The 17,304-nt window shown below is 28.6% G+C and overlaps 1 protein-coding gene across 1 annotated transcript; it reads right to left on the reverse strand.

The window, feature by feature from the left end:
- Positions 1–7,483: 7,483 nt before the first annotated feature.
- LOC145600362 (bidirectional sugar transporter N3-like) lies at positions 7,484–10,931 on the reverse strand. The gene is made up of 6 exons (XM_081656266.1): positions 10,728–10,931; positions 9,710–9,746; positions 9,319–9,529; positions 8,700–8,861; positions 8,326–8,445; positions 7,484–8,203 (listed from the first exon to the last, which is right to left on the reverse strand). Exons 1-6 carry the CDS (start codon positions 10,771–10,773, stop codon positions 7,829–7,831), a joined length of 951 nt encoding a protein of 316 aa, XP_081512392.1. The 5' UTR covers positions 10,774–10,931; the 3' UTR covers positions 7,484–7,828.
- Between the last annotated feature and the right edge of the window lie 6,373 nt (positions 10,932–17,304).

A 17,304-nucleotide genomic window follows, 5' to 3' on the forward strand; every position in this document is an offset into this window, starting at 1 on the left:
AAATTTAAAGGATTTGACACTTTAATCATGCAACACTAGTAGCATAGCACAATACACACATCTTTTCCTTGATAATAGGGTTTTTTGCTCGTAATGACCAAATTTGTATCGTGTATTAAGATGTGGGTTACACCTTAAATTACATGATAGTCATCTTTTCATGAGATTTATGATGGTAGTATATCATAATAGGTTGCCAATAAACAATAGGTTGCCAATAAAAAATCATGTGTATGATATTAACTAGGTATGGCAATAATAAGAGTTTAAATGTTACTCCATAGATTTTTTTAGTTTAGTTGGTTAACTAAAGGGTTACGGTCATAGTTACTCAAAAAATCGTTACACTTATCTGCCTTAGATTAACCACCACTTTGACCTAACCTAGCCACCTTATAACACAATACCACCAACCAACTCCAACAGTATAACCACCAAACACTACCTTTGGCCGTTGGATCCCACCACCCCAACCACTCACCACCACAGATTGTCATTACAACATTATATCAAACCCTATGTATGTATTCCATGTCTTTATTAGTCTGTTGTTAAATATATAATCAACAAATTAACGTTGAGGGATAGCAATGAGAATTTCCGCAAAATGATACTCTTTAACTTAAGCGCATGTCTGCTGTTTTAAACTTACAATGTTACAAATATCCCTCGCCATAATAACTAACCATCTATTAACTATTACTAAAACAAAACGTGCTGATGTCATCAATTTTTTAAGTGTTCTACGTGTTTAGCTCTCATTAAAAAATTTCACTCCAAATTTACTTATGAGGTCATCATCAATTTAGTTTTTTATTTAAATTGTTTTCCCTTTCCTTTTACTTGCTAGATTTTAGGATTAAGTAGGTTTAAAACTAAAAATATGAAACTTGACTTTGACATCAATATTGTTGTATACTCTCATTAATACTTTTGAATCTTTTTAATATACGACAATATTAGATATTGATACCTAATTATATACAATTTTTAAGCTACCACTCTAAACATATAAGCTCAATATATAGATGATGAAACATTAAATATATTTCGTCTAATCATCATTTTAAAAAAATTTACATAACATTGTAGTAAATATTATAATGCAACAATAAATAATAAACATTTTAAAAAAGGACTATGTACATATTTTTTTTAAATATTTATACACCAATTTTTTATATTCTTTTTTAAAAAAAAGCAAGCCAAGTTATTTTAAAATGATATCAACAACAAATTAAATTAAAGAAATAAGGAAAAATTACTTATCAGCAACGTGTAACACACGGGTACTATACTAATTGAACATCATAATAATAGCTGGATAAAATATATGAAATACAAAGGCAAATATTAAATGTCCTAAATGTCAATCGAACCTATATTTAATTATTGCTATTTTTTAAAAATGTATATTTTTAAGATATAAAATATTAATTCGATCCACCAGCACTGTCTAAATCAAAGTTATCACAAACTTGAATTATATTTGAACATGGATAGACCCAAGACAATCTAATTCAACCTATACACAAGATAAATTGAATATATAAACAAGACCTAAAATGACCCTATTCATAATTTCATATTATCTATTTATCTAACCTAAATCCTAGTCATTTAGCCGCCATTTTGCCTTGTTACATGGGGAACAATTTATTGCTTATACTATGGTAAAAGTTCCACGGCCATAAAGAAAAGTGAGACCTCGATTTGTGGCTATGAACTACATTGTCTATATAGTTTGGTGACCTTGTTTAGATCCGCCCTTTGAATTACGGCAACTACTGATAAAATTTATATCAAGCTAAGTTCCTCGATTCAATCTCTAAGATAGCATCAAGCTAAGTACCCGTATTCAATTCAATCCCTAAGACCTAAATCAATGATTATGACAAAATTAGAGATTTAACAATACATGCATTAAATCACGTCATATTACAACTTTACAAGCTCTTATTTATGTTACCGAATAACTAAAGCTATTCGTAATATAAGAAAGAAAGAAATGAATGTGAGATTCAATTATAAACTTTAGATATTATTTGCTCATATAATATCCTAGCGCGTAAATTAGTTGAGTTCGAGAAGATGTATATACAAGTATATTGCATTTTTTAAAAATTAAAATTCATACATTACATTTTTGGCAAAAGATTGTATTTTTCTTTTTATATATATTTATAATTTTTATTAAATATGAGAACGTCAAATAGACTGTGTAATGTAATTTTTTTATTATTTTTTTCCTTTTGGTTCGGAGTGCAACATAATTGGGCTTAGCCCAGTCAACATAAAACCCAGGCTATGCCCATCAAACTTGGGTTGAATCAATTAAGCACTCACATAGTCACATACAATGCAAAGCCCTTACATCTGACCCAACTCATACAAGGCCCAAAAATATAGTACTAGTAATAAGATAATGAACAACTCATTGAATATTTTTCAGCTACTTCTTTGTGTATTCTACAACAAAATTGGTTATGTAAGTTAATTAGTTTATGTACACATTTATTAGGTTATCACAGAAAATACTAGTACTAGATTTGGACCTTTAGAAGATTAGACTTTAATTGTATGTTTATAATTAAGATTTGATATTTACATACGACTTTGATAGATGTCCAAATCACAATTAAAGATGATTTAAGAGAAAACTTGCATATGATGAATTGAATAAAAGGTTATTCATAAATTCTATTTGAATTAAACGCAAGAAAATTGTAATTTACTAATCGAACGAATTGAGGTTGAAGAATTTCGATTTAACTTTTGTTTGGAGCGTGTTGTCACTAAGTGACATTCCTCCGATGCTCAGGCACAAGTCTCATATGAGGCAACCTCAACAAGTCAATATGCATGTAAGCCTATATTGAAATAGAAGCATGTGTCTTTGAGCTATATGCATGCATTTGTAGCTATTTATGATGCTTGCTACACATACATATGATACAGATTGGTCTGGCTTAAGTATCGAGGATTCAGGCGCCACACAGGTGATCTACGGTTGTCCCATGACAGTGGGCTTACCTAAGCTAATAAAAATATATGAACATGGTACTTTATTTGTCCTCTTTCAGTCGATACATTTCTTTGATCACATTGGTCAACGCACAAGTTCAATGATTATTACTATCTCTAACTAGCAATAAGTAAAATTGGTAAATTGATGTTATTAAATATATACTTGAAACGAATTTAAAAAGATCATATATGATTATGTTCTCTAATAACTATAATTTTAAAAAGGTATACACAAATAAAGTAAATTATAATAGTTAAAAAGTCAAATCATGTTAACTAAAAACGAATATCAATCAATGCTATATACTGTAGTAATCACCAAAAAATATCTCATAAGTACTTGTGTCACGTTCATAATTCAATTTTTTCCGCCAAAACTTTTTTTTCTTCTTTTATTTTCCTTAATATATAATAAGATAATTTATTTTATAAAAAAATCTATAGTCTAAAATCCATAAAATATAGAACAATAATGTACAACTTCTTTAAATAAATAATATATATTTTTTCTTTGCTATATAAATAAATAAGAAAAGATTAAAATAATACCATTACTGCAAATTAGTGATATTGTACCCTTTAAGGGCACCTTCTCTTCAGCTTAATTTCAGTTAAGTTAAGGGTCTGTTCTCATACGTTGAAATTCAGTTCAGTTCAGTTCAGTTCAGTTTAATTCAGTTCAGTTCAGTTCAGTTCAGTTCAGTTCAGTTCAGTTTATGTCTAATGATATTGCTAATGATATAAAGCCAAATTTCATTCTTTTAAGCTCTTATTAAAATGACGATAATAATAATAATAATAATTATTATTATTATTATTATAATAATAATAATAATAATAATAATAATAATAATTATAATAATAATAATATTGATACAATTCATTGTTCAAATGGTTCCATTTTTTTGATACACATTTCTACTGTTAAACTCATTGAGAAAATTAGAGTACTACATAACTTAAACTAATTTTCATAATCGGTTAGTTCTTCGTCTTCATCTTGTCCACCAAGCTCCTCCATTACCTCGACATTCCTCTGAACTGACTCCCATATCTGATCAGTTATTTTAATCGTACAATATCCATAGCTGCTTTTCTGTTAAGATCATACATAGTATGATCTTCTCTTCGCTCCGTGACTTCAACTTGGTGCGTGAATGAAATCCCTAGTTCATGTAAACGAATAAAATTGTGTAGAGTACAACAAGCAACGATTATTTGCAACTGAAAACGTAATTTTATTTTTTTTATTTTTTATTTTTTTTTTAAAAAAAATTAAACAACAAAGTGTTTTGTGTTCTTTTGTCATAATACTATTTTATTTTTAAATTATATAGTATATGTGTTTAAAATGTTTTCGGGTTTCATGTTTATAATATATTTTCCATAAATATTATAATTATAAAGTATATTTTTCATAAATATTTTAATATGTACATATGTATATACACATGTGTATAGTAATAAATAATCAATAAATAATCAAAGATCACTATTTCGTAGTTAAAAATCACTAATTACTAAGTTCAGTTCAGTTTAGTTCAGTTCAGTTCAGTTCAATTCAGTTCAGCTGATTTCAGTCAATGAGAACAGGCCCTAAGTTCAATGCAGTTCAGCTTCTAATTTCCTACTCTCATAAACAATTCATTTCAGCTCTATTCAGTTCAGTTCAGTTCAATTTAGCTCAGTTCTATAAATTAGAATAGACCCTAAATTTCATAATCAATTCAATTGAAGTTTATTGTTAGAGATAGAAAATCACCTAACTAAAAAAGTTTTAATTATATGAAGTATATTAGGATTAGGAAATTTTTTATATTCCCTTAACCTTCATTCGTTAATCTATAAAATAAATTGTTCATTTACTACTAAAAATATGGATTCTAACTCAATTTTAAATTCATATTATCAGCAAATTAAACTATAGGTCTACAACAATAGGGATACTTTGTATTAACGTGTCTCATCTATGATATTTTGATAACATGTATATATATATATATATATATATATATATATATATATATATATATATATATATATATATATATATATATATATATATATATATATATATATATATATATATATATATATATATATATATATATATAGACCTAGCAATCCTGACCCAGACCCGATGACCCGACCCGAATGACCCGACCCATGACCCGCAATCGACCCGAAACCTGTGACCCAAAATTGACCCAAAACCCGAATTAACCCGACCCGACCCATACCTGATCCGGAGTGGAACTGACCCGACCTTGACCCGAAACCCGAAATGACCCAACTCGAAACGACCCGACCCGAAACCCGAAAATGACCCGACCTTTAACTTCTTTTAGTAAATAATTATATAAGTTATAAAAAGTTTATATTAGGAAATTATACATTAAAATAGACCCAACAACATCTTACATGATAACATTGACTTTCATATAATAGCTAAAAAAGATGGTCAAAGTGAGATGTGTGAATAGTGCAAAATGTCAAATCGTTAAGAGTAATTTGGGACGGAGGGGTATAAGAATAATTCAAAGAAATTATTACAACAATGACAATGATAATAAGAGTACGTATTAAAACTAAGATCAATAAGAGAGTGAGGTATAACTCAATTAGTTAGAGCATCCCTCTTAGTTTCAGGAGATCCTGAAAGTGATTCTCAGTCTAAAATTCTAAACACAAAAAAAAAAAAAAAAAAAGGTTAATAAAAGTCAAACAATTACTATAATCCATGAAAAAAATAGCCTTAATAAATATAGTGAGTTTTTCGTCAAAAAATAATTAAATAAATTTATATACAGAGTTGAATTTAACCCAATGAATCACCCGAATATGACTCGAATAGAAGTTGATCCGACCCGAAGTTGACCCGAAATTGGACCCGGAAATTGACCTGACCCGACCCGAAATTTGACCCGACCCAAACTGACCCGACCCTAACTTGACCCGACCCGAAGTGTTGACCCGATACCCGACCCAACCCGATTATCGTCCGACCCGAAATCAACCCGAAACCCGAAATGACTCGACCTGACCCGAACTTGACCCGATAATCTTTTGACCCGATCCTGACCCGACCCGAAATGAACCGACCCATACCCGACCCGAATTACCCATTTTCCAGGTCTATATATATATACAAATTTTTTTTTTTGAAAGACAAAAAAAAAAATAAAAAAATACAAACTTAAAGTAACTAATAAAATAAAAAAATTCAGTGACTATCCATCCGAGTGTTACTCAGGCAAATAACTAGTTAAATTTATAATTCTAACCTGTTAAATTGCGTCTATTCTTAAAATAGTTTGTTTAAAAATATTATTCAATTAAATTTTGAACAAATTTTTTTTTTTTTTTTTTAAAAAAAAAACCTTAGGTTGTCTATTGGCTTCATGCCTTCATGTTATGATGTTTATTTTATTTGTTTTTTTTTTTTTTTTTATCCCTTATTTATTTATTTTGGTGTGGTGAGCCGGTGGGGTACGATGGGAGGTAAAGAAGCAATAGACAAAGTGACAAACTGACAGGTGCATATTTGACTTAAATTTTTTTGGTGCATATGAAATGTTAGGGTCAATTCTATAAGATAATAAGTCCAACCCTTGAAAGTAATGATGTACGTAGTAGAATTCAACATGTAAACTTCTTGTATTATAACTTTTTCACATAAATTTAACGTATATACAAATAACTATTCACATATGTTAAGCTTCCTAGTGACAGTCTTTCAAAAAAAAAAGCTTCCTAGTGACAAGGTGTTTCGTTTGAGCATATATCTACTCTCTAGTACATAAACATGTCACATGTGAACAAATAAGGAAAAAGAAAACGTACCTAGTAACAATAACAAGGTGAGACGTATGATTGTCTGAAGATTAAACTTGTTCCCTTAGACTCTCATATATTAAGCTAATAACTTAATCCTTTTGTTTCTATATTCATGTGCAACTTTTTTGAATTAATTTTTATGTGTAGTGCAAGTGTTATTTATTTATTTTTTATTATATTTATCATGCATATTTGTAGATACTATTAAAAATGAACTAAAATGTTGTGGTAAAACAAATTAATTAGACTTTTAATTTAAGAATGAAGGATTTTTTTTTCCAGAGGATATTAATTTGTGTGAGTAGTCGATAGAGACAAATAATAAGTGATATTACAATCAAGAAAAAAAAAATATTATTACACCAATAGACATTGAAATTTCATGAAATACTATTGGCAGTGTGCATAAGTTTGTTTCAATTGTTACAATCAACGTAATTTGGTATGTGTTTACGATTATATATCGATTCATTACACGTAGTATCAACAATTTACCTTTTTTTTTTTTTTTGTCACACTCATACAATTATCTTCTCTTGAAATTAAACTCACAAATCAAGCAAAATACTACAAAACCATAATAGAGAAAAATAAGATAATAAAGCACCTAGACCAAACATTTGGAAGAATATTTGTAAAAGAGCCAAAAACTCAATTAAATGAGAGAAATAAAATAGACAATAGTACAATAATGGGTGCCTTTGTGGGTTATAAGAGGAGGAACAAACATTAGGGCGAGTGACCCTCCAATCAACCTTAATAAGGTGCCCTTCATCACCAAAAGTGGACCCCACTAAAGGCCTTAAAAATTTACATCAAATTTACAAAATCTAATAACTCCATTTTTTTTTTCTTACCCTACTCTTAATTTATTTTGAAGGGATAATTGGCAAAGGGAAATTAAAATAAACAAGAATTAATTAAGAAACCCAAAACTTCTGGTCATGGTACCAATTGCCCTAGCTCAAACGGCACATTGAACCAATTGAACCGATGCCGGGCCGCCGGGCCCACCAACGATCTTCTCGGCGTCCACGTTGCATGTCGATGGGCCGTGTGGCGGCCCGTATAAATTACCCACCTCCTCATCATCAATACTAACATTATCTTTGTTACCAATTACAACCTCAATTTCTTGAGGGTCTTCATGTGGAGGAATAATATCCTCAGTTTTGTTTGTAACATTATTATCAATTGATTGTATCTCAACTGTTTCTTGCTTAATTGGGCTTACAAATTCTGGTATCTTCTGTTTTTCAGCTTGTTTGTCATATTTCCTATAAAATGCATAGAGTGCCATTTGTGCCACGCCAAATACGAACCCCACAACGTTTGGAAGCTGCCAATAATATCATAACATAATTAAGTAATCATATTATACAAGAAATATATACTTGTATATGTACTATAAATATTTATTGATATTAATTAAGTTGATATTGATTTATAAATTTGACTTACTGTTATGTATAGATCTTTCTGGACAAATCCATAAAAGAACCATACGGCAGCTGTTAATGTTAGACACAGTGACAAGTTGATTGGCAAGTACTCCACGCTCTTGGTCCGGATCACCGTCCTCTGTAAAAGGTTTAAGGTTCAGACAATATAATTAGTCACTGAATTTATGATGATCATCAAAAGAGAATAGAAAATGAATCTATTTAATTAACCTACGTAAATTAATTTTAACATGTAACCTTAAGGTAGCGAAAATTACTAATTAAACACTAATTGTCAATACCTTTCGGATTAAGTCACGTATTTTTAGTTTATGTTTAAATATAACTTATCATTTTCACTTGATTAGAAATTGCGTATTATTGTGTACTTACCATGACACTAAGGGGTGCCGCGAATACACTAATAGAGATAGCTACACAGATCCATCCATAAACTTGAAGTCGAACTGCTCCGTGAAATAAGTAGTGACAAAAGAGGACAATTGCACAAAACCCTCCAAAATTCATCAACAATAGTAGCTTCAAAGTTGATAACTGCAAAAACAAGGTATCCACATATATGAGAACATATTTACGCGTATGATATTTTCAGGTTATGTAAACTTGTACGGCTACTTTCTATGTTTTTAGCAAGTAGCGTCGACACAAGTAAAAAAACAAAAAAAAAAAAAAAAATTAGAGTGTTCACTTTTATCTCAAGCGAAAACTTTTTGATTTTTGTATACTATACGGATCTTATCATTATACTAAAGTAGAGGTCATTAAATCAAATTATTTTATATAAGGTTGGTAAAAAAGATCTTATTGAACAATAATTATTCATAAAAAATGTGAATCCCACTTAAAATATTTGATTTGTTGAGGTTTTGATGGGAAAAGACAAACCTAGTCAGTAACCACGTATTTCACTAAAACATTTAACCGTCTGACACAAGAATTACTTATGAGACAATTCAAATAAGAATTTGATGTATAGGCGAAAAGTACATACCCTTGCTTGCCTTGGTGCATAGGTAATGTATATGGCAACGTAAATAGTCTCAATAATAACTCCAGCAACATTGATAGTGATCAAAAGGATGGAATTGCCCTTGAGCAAAGCATAGTAGATCCATAGCATAGCACTAAAGATAGCAACTACATAAGGAAGTGATTGGAAACCTTCTGTTGATTTTTTCTTGTACACCCTTATAAAAGTTGGCCTGTAAAATAATCAAAGTAATTAATAACATAATTAGATAATCAAACTTTACAGTTGTGCTAGTTATGCTTATAATAATATATCTTAGGTAGAACCAACCGAGAAAATTAAGCATATCATTAAGGAAAAGCGAGTGTTTAACGCATAGATTAATAGAAATAAGTATGATTAAAGTACTTACAGTGGTGCAAGAAACACCATGAAAGAGATGACATTTCCTGTAATAAAATTGAGTCATACAAAGTGACAAAAATGATTAGTCCTTGTCCAAATGTTAAATGATTGACTAAACTAAAATGATAGGTTGAAAATTTTTGATTTTCAGGTGAATAATGTTCATGCAATTTGATTTGTGTATAGAAAGTTGTATAGTAAAAAGATAAAGTAACAAAATTAAATTAGTATAAAAATTATTAATGGTAGTTATTCACATGAAAACCATTTTTCATGAGTCACAACCTTGTATAATACTTCATGAAGTACCTTTGGTTCCTTACTATTTTTGTATCAATTCTAGGTAAAATATAGCAAGATTTAGAATGTTTTCTTCTAGCCTTTTATGAGTCATAACCTTGTCTAATACTTCTTGAAGTACCTTTTTTTTTTTTTTTTTTTTTTGTTGAATAAATACTTCATGAAGTACCTTGTATAATACTAGGCTTTTCTTCTTCTTCTTCTTCTTCTTCTTCTTCTTTTTTTTTTTTTTTTTTTTTTTTTTTTTGGGAGTAAAAATTGATATTATATGTTGGTACAAGAGTGATGGATAAATATGTAAATTGAAAAAGGGAAGGATGGATATAGTGCAATAAGAAAATCTCAAAATCAGAATAAAAAAGGTGATAAATAATTAACCTAATTTTTACAAAACTTATAGAAAACTAGTGAAAACTGAAAATAATGCAAAATTGTAAAGAGATTTTTTTGCTTAAAGATCGGAATTAATTAAAAGCAAAAGAAGTATGTAAGTGCATGCATGGTGAAGCAACTAGTTAAGAATTTAAACAAGAGCAATAGATATCAAAGAAATTTGAAATTTGATGAAAACCCGAAAAATATAACCTAGTAATGTTTTAAAAGAAATGTCTTTTGAAGATGAATTTTGAAATAGATCAAAATATGCACATATGAATAGATATGAAATAATTTTGTAACAAAAATGAAAGTAAGTAAAAATGATAAGATATGCATGGTGTACATACCTAGTATACCAAAGGCAAAAACCCAAGGGTGGTGAATGGTAAGCATGGTTTAATATTTGGTAGTTAAACAAAAAAATCTCTTTTTATTCCTTTCTTTCTTCTTTTAGTGTAATTTCTTACACTTAGTTCTCTCCTTTTTTTTTCCCAATAATTTGGAAAGTGAGAGAAGTTTTAGTGTATTAGAAAAGAACACTTGATTTCTTTTTGGTTTGTAATTTATGTGAGGAAATAAGGAGAGTGAATGAAAGTGTTTATATAGGGGGAAAAAGGACCCATCAACAAATAATTAAGTTATTTATATATTTGAGCTCGTCCATGCGTTTGGCATGCAATTGTGGAAGGATGAATCGATAGGATCAATTTTATTATGTTGTCAATATCATCACTCTGTCTTTCTCTCTTGCCTCAAAGCTTCCAAAATATATATTACTAATTTTACTATTTGATGAGAACCTTATAGATTATTTTGTGACGGTCTCAAATATTTTGGGGCCTTGTATGAGTTGTATTAAAATTTTGAAATTGAGTTCTTACAAAAAAATACACCTATTAAAATACAAATAAATTCATATATATGTTTTATTTTTTGGTTCGAGTCATCATCTCAAAATATTTAGAAAAATTAAATATCATGTTAAAGTTGTTGCAATTATATAACTATCAAATATTCATAAATGTCATTGATATTCATATAATATTGCAATTATACAAATAAATTTTACATAATATTTCAATTATATAACTGTCAAATATTCATAAATATCATTGATATTTTCTATAAAATTTGTTCACTACTACTATAAATTGAGGAAGATGACTTGAGATATTTTAGTAATTAGAGAAAGAAAAAGACAAAAACTAATGAAAGCCCTGCATTTGTGTTAGATACGAGAGCAAAAATATACTTATCAAATAGAAATATATATGATTAACATCGATTGACACGTAAATTTGACATGCATGCCAAGATTAATATCATTTTAGAAATATTTTGAATAGCTATATCTAATGCCCGAGAGCATTCATTTGGAGATCACAATATACCAAAAACTTAAAATTTTGTTTATTGTGTATTTAAAATCTTGGTGGATTAGAACCTTTATGCATTTGTTACTATAGTTACAAATCATAATAAGAAATACTCTGTCGGTTCCAAGATGATGATCCTAGTTTTAATTTTGCACTACATGATCTTAATTATCTTGGACTAGGGTGTCTATTTGGTTTTCGGTTTGAATTTTGGTCAAATCCAATCCGTTCCGAAATAAAATTCGGTTTTTAATTCTCAAATCCAATTCGATCCAATTTGAATTAGAATTCGATTATTTGAATTCGATCCGAAAATCGGAATTAAAATAAATTGCAAATTTTTAGGGCCTAAAGTTATTATAAAAATAAAAATGCAATTATAAAGTTGTTTATTATTAATACAAGTATTGAAAACATAGTTTTGCATAATTATATTAATGTAATTATCAACATAATCTTACATGATTAATATAAACAAACCATTATTTGTAAAAGTATGGTTTCATATTTCAGTTAATCCCGTTTTTTTGGATCCAAATAAGGTCAACCCGATGATCCGATCTGAAAATCCAATTTTTTACAAAAATACAATCTGATCCTATCCGAATTAAAGTTTGGATCCAATTTGGATTGGATTGGATTTCGATTATTATTCGAATCATGGACACCCCTATCTTTGATAGCATTATAATAACTTTTATTATTGATAATCAAAACAATTGACATTTTCCGATAACGTAATAATTTCTATTTCCTTATTCATAACATTTTCTTAAAATTTTTATACCCGGATTTTTTCTTTCTCATGAATTCAAAACTTTTATATTCTTTCCAAAATACATAGGCATACTTGCGCCCTAGTTCCTGTGTTACTTTTCTATGATTACATTTTGACTTTGGTAGTAAGTGCTTAAAAACTTTAAATACAAATATTTACGGTTATAAAGATTAAAACTATATCATGTGATTGCTGTTGGATTCGTACGTTTTATTGAAATGATTTCAAAATTTCTATTTTTTCAAAGTTTTACTCGGATCATATGAATATATATGGTCAAAAATGTGCATTGAAGACAAAGAAGATCAAAGTGTAATGATATCGAAACGGATCAAGGAGTACTAATAAAAATCCAACAAATTTGGTGTTTCTATTAGTTGTAAGCTTGTAATTTTGAAAGTCTAAAAGACACGTCCAATTTAGGACCAGCCTCCTTCCATCAACTTTCATAATTAGGTCAATTATGTAATAAATTCTCATTAATTAATTATCTTAATACAATTAATAGCTGCGTATGAATTACTACACACTGGAATTTGGTACTCCTACCGATCCATTTAGTTGTACTCATTTTTACTTTGACGTGTTGAAGAATAGACCTCTCAAATATCATCACATATAAGTAATCTACATTGGTTGAAGAAGAGCGAGTTAATCACTTTATAATGCTAAGGGGCTACTTCTCTTATTGACATATGGTTTTGGGATGGAACCTTCTTTAGACTTGTGAAGTGGACTCTCCCTCTCTCTCTTAATTTGCAGGTGTAGCCCAAACCCATATTTAACATACGTGTTTTCCATCACTAATATCTCTTATTGTTGTAACAATTTATGAAAGGTTGGCCTTTTAAAGTATCCTTTGAGACTAATTAATTAAAATTGTATTTGAGTGGATTTTCATATATATTGGAAAATCTATATTTCAAATGGGAAAAATATAATAAATGAATATGTTTTTTTTTTCTTTTTTTTTTTAACTTAATTACTAAGGAGTTACACTAATTATATATAGCTAGTATTCTCTTTGTTTCCATATGATCATCATAAAATTGACAATCTTTTGATCAAAAATTAAACTATCAAATCATTTGTTCTACAAAAACTATAATTTTGTTATTTCACGCATACATTTATGCATATAGAGTCTTATGAACTTTAAGAATTCTAATATTCCCTTGAAAAATAAAAAACTAACCACTTATCAATAATAATTGATCTAGGCTAGCTGAACGCAATTCTATTAAGAACACTACATTATTTGTAAAATTCTATTTTTGATTTACGATACAATTTGGCTCAATTTTTACTAGATGCAAATAAATTTACCCGTATGATTTTGGCTTACATAAAAACTCATTTGACTGTGGTATGTTATTGTAATGTGCAACAATGTACACGTACTATTTGCATTTTATTGCCGAGTGATAGAATATTAATTAAAAGACTTCATTGCATTGGTCCAACGCATGGTACGAACACTACTTCTAATTTTTCCTCCTTTTACCCATTTTTTAATTGTTCTTTTTCTATCATCATTGCCAAGGAATCAACTTGCCACATTGCCACGAAGTAAGCTACAAGATCAACTCTAGCTCATACAAACGTGTGTTGTTACATGCTTAGCTTATGTACAGAGTACGTAATCTAATGGGTGTACGATTATGGTTAGATTTAAAGAACTTTTATTAGACATTGTTATTATTGGATATGATGACCGGATCTAGTTGCTAGTTATAAAATCAAGGTAGTACTTCCTCCCTTTTCTTTTGCGGTTATTACACTTTTATTTTCACTATCTCCTAGACAATTACTCCGTATTATAGAAGAGAGAAATAGAAAGAAAAATAATTTTGGTATGAAATAGTATCATCAATATTTTTTTAATTTATTACGTTTCTAGTTTCATTTATGTAATTTTTATTTTATATTATAGTTTCTTTTTAACTATGTACTCATATTTTATTTTGGACTAAAATTTTCAAAACTTATACTTACTTTGTATTGTAGATATTAAAAGATTAAAACTGTGTCCATATTGTAATGTGATAAAAGGAACGGATCAAATTACTTATCATTAAAATAATTTAGTTGTCACGTTTCAAATGACCGATGTAAAGACAACGATGACTTTTCTTATGTAGTAATTTCTATTTCAGACCAGTTATAGACTTAGGGTTTAATTTTGACTTTTTGAGAAAGTACTTGAATAATTATTTTTTATTTATTTTTTTTTTGAAAGAATGAACTTGACTAATTATTTATTTAGGCCCTGCTCTCTTCACCTTAAAAAAATAATATTAAGTAAAAATAATTTATGTTCAGTCAAAATAAGTTTAGTTCAGTAAAATTAATTTCAGTTCAGTAAAAATAATTTCAGTTCAGTAAAAATAAGTTCAGTTCAGTAAAATTCAGTTTTCTTAAAGAAGAATTATAATAGAAAATCAGTAAAAATAATTTAAGTTCAGTAAAAATAATTTAAGTTCAGTAAAAATAGTTTCAGTTCAGTAAAATTAAGTTCAGTTCAGTAAAAATAGGTTCAGTTCAGTAAAAATAATTTCAGTTCAGCAAAATTAAGGTGAATCAAACAGGGACTTACTCTTCTATTTATAAAAAAAATAAAAAATGAAAAAAATGAAAAAAAAAAAATGAAAATAAAAATTGAAAGAACATTGAAATAAGAAGTACCCATACGGCCATATACAGTACGAGAATATAGTATTAATATATTTTTGTTTTTGTGTGACAAAAACATTATTCGCGAATTTATGAGATGGTGTAGTTAATAAAATCGATGGATAGCGTGAGGCGATCTAAGAGGACAGGACTACCAAATCAGAATATTTTGTCTGTTATCGTCGGCCATAAAACTTGCTTATTTAGACATACGCGTTATCCAGAAAAGGCTAAGCTGGTCCTAAACTTACCAGACCTTCTATTGCTACTTCGTTACCAGAAACTTCCAGATTATACCATTGAACCATTCATGTTTATTGAACCATTCATGTTTTTATCTTTTACTCCGTAAATGTTATGATCGAGTATTCAAAAAAGAAGATGATAATTAGTAAAATTGCAAGAAACCCTCAGTGAATATACACAACTAATAATGATTCAACATACACAACATAATTCAATAGTTCACACTCACATTTTTAAGTTAAGCGATTTAGTCTAGTGGATGGTAACAATTTAAAATACAGAATATTAGGTTTGTACACAACTAGCCAACTAGGGCCTATTCTGATTTATTGAAATGAGCTGAACTGAATTGATTGGAGCTAAAAAAAACTAAACTGAAATAAATTGTTTATGAGAGAAGGAAATTAGAAACTGAATTGATGATTGGAGCTGAACTGAAGTGAATTGAAATGAAATTAAGCTGAAGAGAACAGGTCTTAAAAGCAATATAAGTTAGTTAGATTTCCATGTATAAGCTAATCACTTGGGCTATATTTTCTTCACACGAAATAATAGTTTTCTTTGTTGTCGTCAAATAAATAAATAAATAATAAATAATAAACAAGAAAAAAAGTTTTTTTTTTTTAACACTTAAATATTTGATATATATGGTGTAACATCATTTAGGAAAAACTTGTTATATTATTAATCATTAAATATTATTTTATATACTCATATTTTAATTAATACAATATGAAAGTAGAATATACGAGTAATACAATTAATAAAATTTTATTTAATTTATTATTCAATAATTCTTATACACATATGATCTGGTTTAATAAAAATATATATGATCTGGTTTAATTGTAAAAGGGAAAAGTTATACAAATTAATACCAAATTATAAGATCATGAATTAAGATGAACCAAACAAAATCTCCATGCTTTTTTTTTCCACACCCAACTTACCAAAAACCTATTTAGTTTATTTTATTATTGTAATTTAAATCAACACCACAAATCGAATTCACAATGGTGAAGTGTTAACCTTGATGATCCACCTTATTTTCCCAACTGTCTACATTGAGCATTAATTTTGGAATGCGTGGCGATCATATCAATATTGTGCAACTTGCAGAATTAATTTGTGAACCATGTATGAGATATTTCAACTTTAATTAATTAATTATAACCAACATATATACTCTTTCATTGGATAGCTCCACTTACTTCATAACTAGCCCTATCAATTACTAGTAGGGAGTATTATTTGCGGCTTGATTCTCCCCTTAAAAAAGAAGTTAATTTTATAAAATTCAATTGCCATTTGAGATGCATTATCATCTATTTTCTAAACTTCTTCCTTGTGACTCTTCAAAGTGAACTTATTTTTTGTATGCGAAACATAAACGCTAGCTACTTAAAACCCTAACCCTAAAAATTTCTTTGTATACTCGCTTCAAAAATACCCCGTATTTCAGTTTTGTTTGTTCGTTTTTCGTGTATGCAGCGTACAAATTTTAAAGATTTGTCTTCCACAATTAAGGAGTTGTGTGTTTGTTCGTTGGTAATTTGGTATAGGGTTAAATTAGAAAGACTCATCTTGCACATTTGTCAATCTTGAGGATCAATCAAGTTTTATTATTTTTGTGACTATACATTGATGAAACTTCATCAAGAACAAATTTAATCACAACTAAAAATAAATCAAATGAAAGTCAAATACTTTCAAACAAAGCTCACTACTTGAATAAAATTGTGGTAAATTCTCCGTTGTTAGTTTAGTTTGTTCTCCCTTATTGTGAAATTCATTTATTGGTTGATAATACTGTTGAAATTGTATTGACAAAGACATATGACAATGATGAAA

The sequence above is a fragment of the Chenopodium album genome, chromosome 2 (assembly GCF_948465745.1).
Source record: "Chenopodium album chromosome 2, dcCheAlbu1.1, whole genome shotgun sequence".
Classification (NCBI taxonomy): Eukaryota; Viridiplantae; Streptophyta; class Magnoliopsida; order Caryophyllales; family Amaranthaceae; genus Chenopodium; species Chenopodium album.

Coding starts and splice junctions, on each gene's coding strand:
- LOC145600362 (XM_081656266.1), bottom strand. CDS start 10,773: ATGCTTACCATTCACCACCCTTGGGTTTTTGCCTTTGGTATACTAG. Junction 9,747..10,727: donor TTTTGCCTTTGGTATACTAG/GTATGTACACCA, acceptor ATTTTATTACAG/GAAATGTCATCTCTTTCATG. Junction 8,446..8,699: donor CGGCACCCCTTAGTGTCATG/GTAAGTACACAA, acceptor AACCTTTTACAG/AGGACGGTGATCCGGACCAA.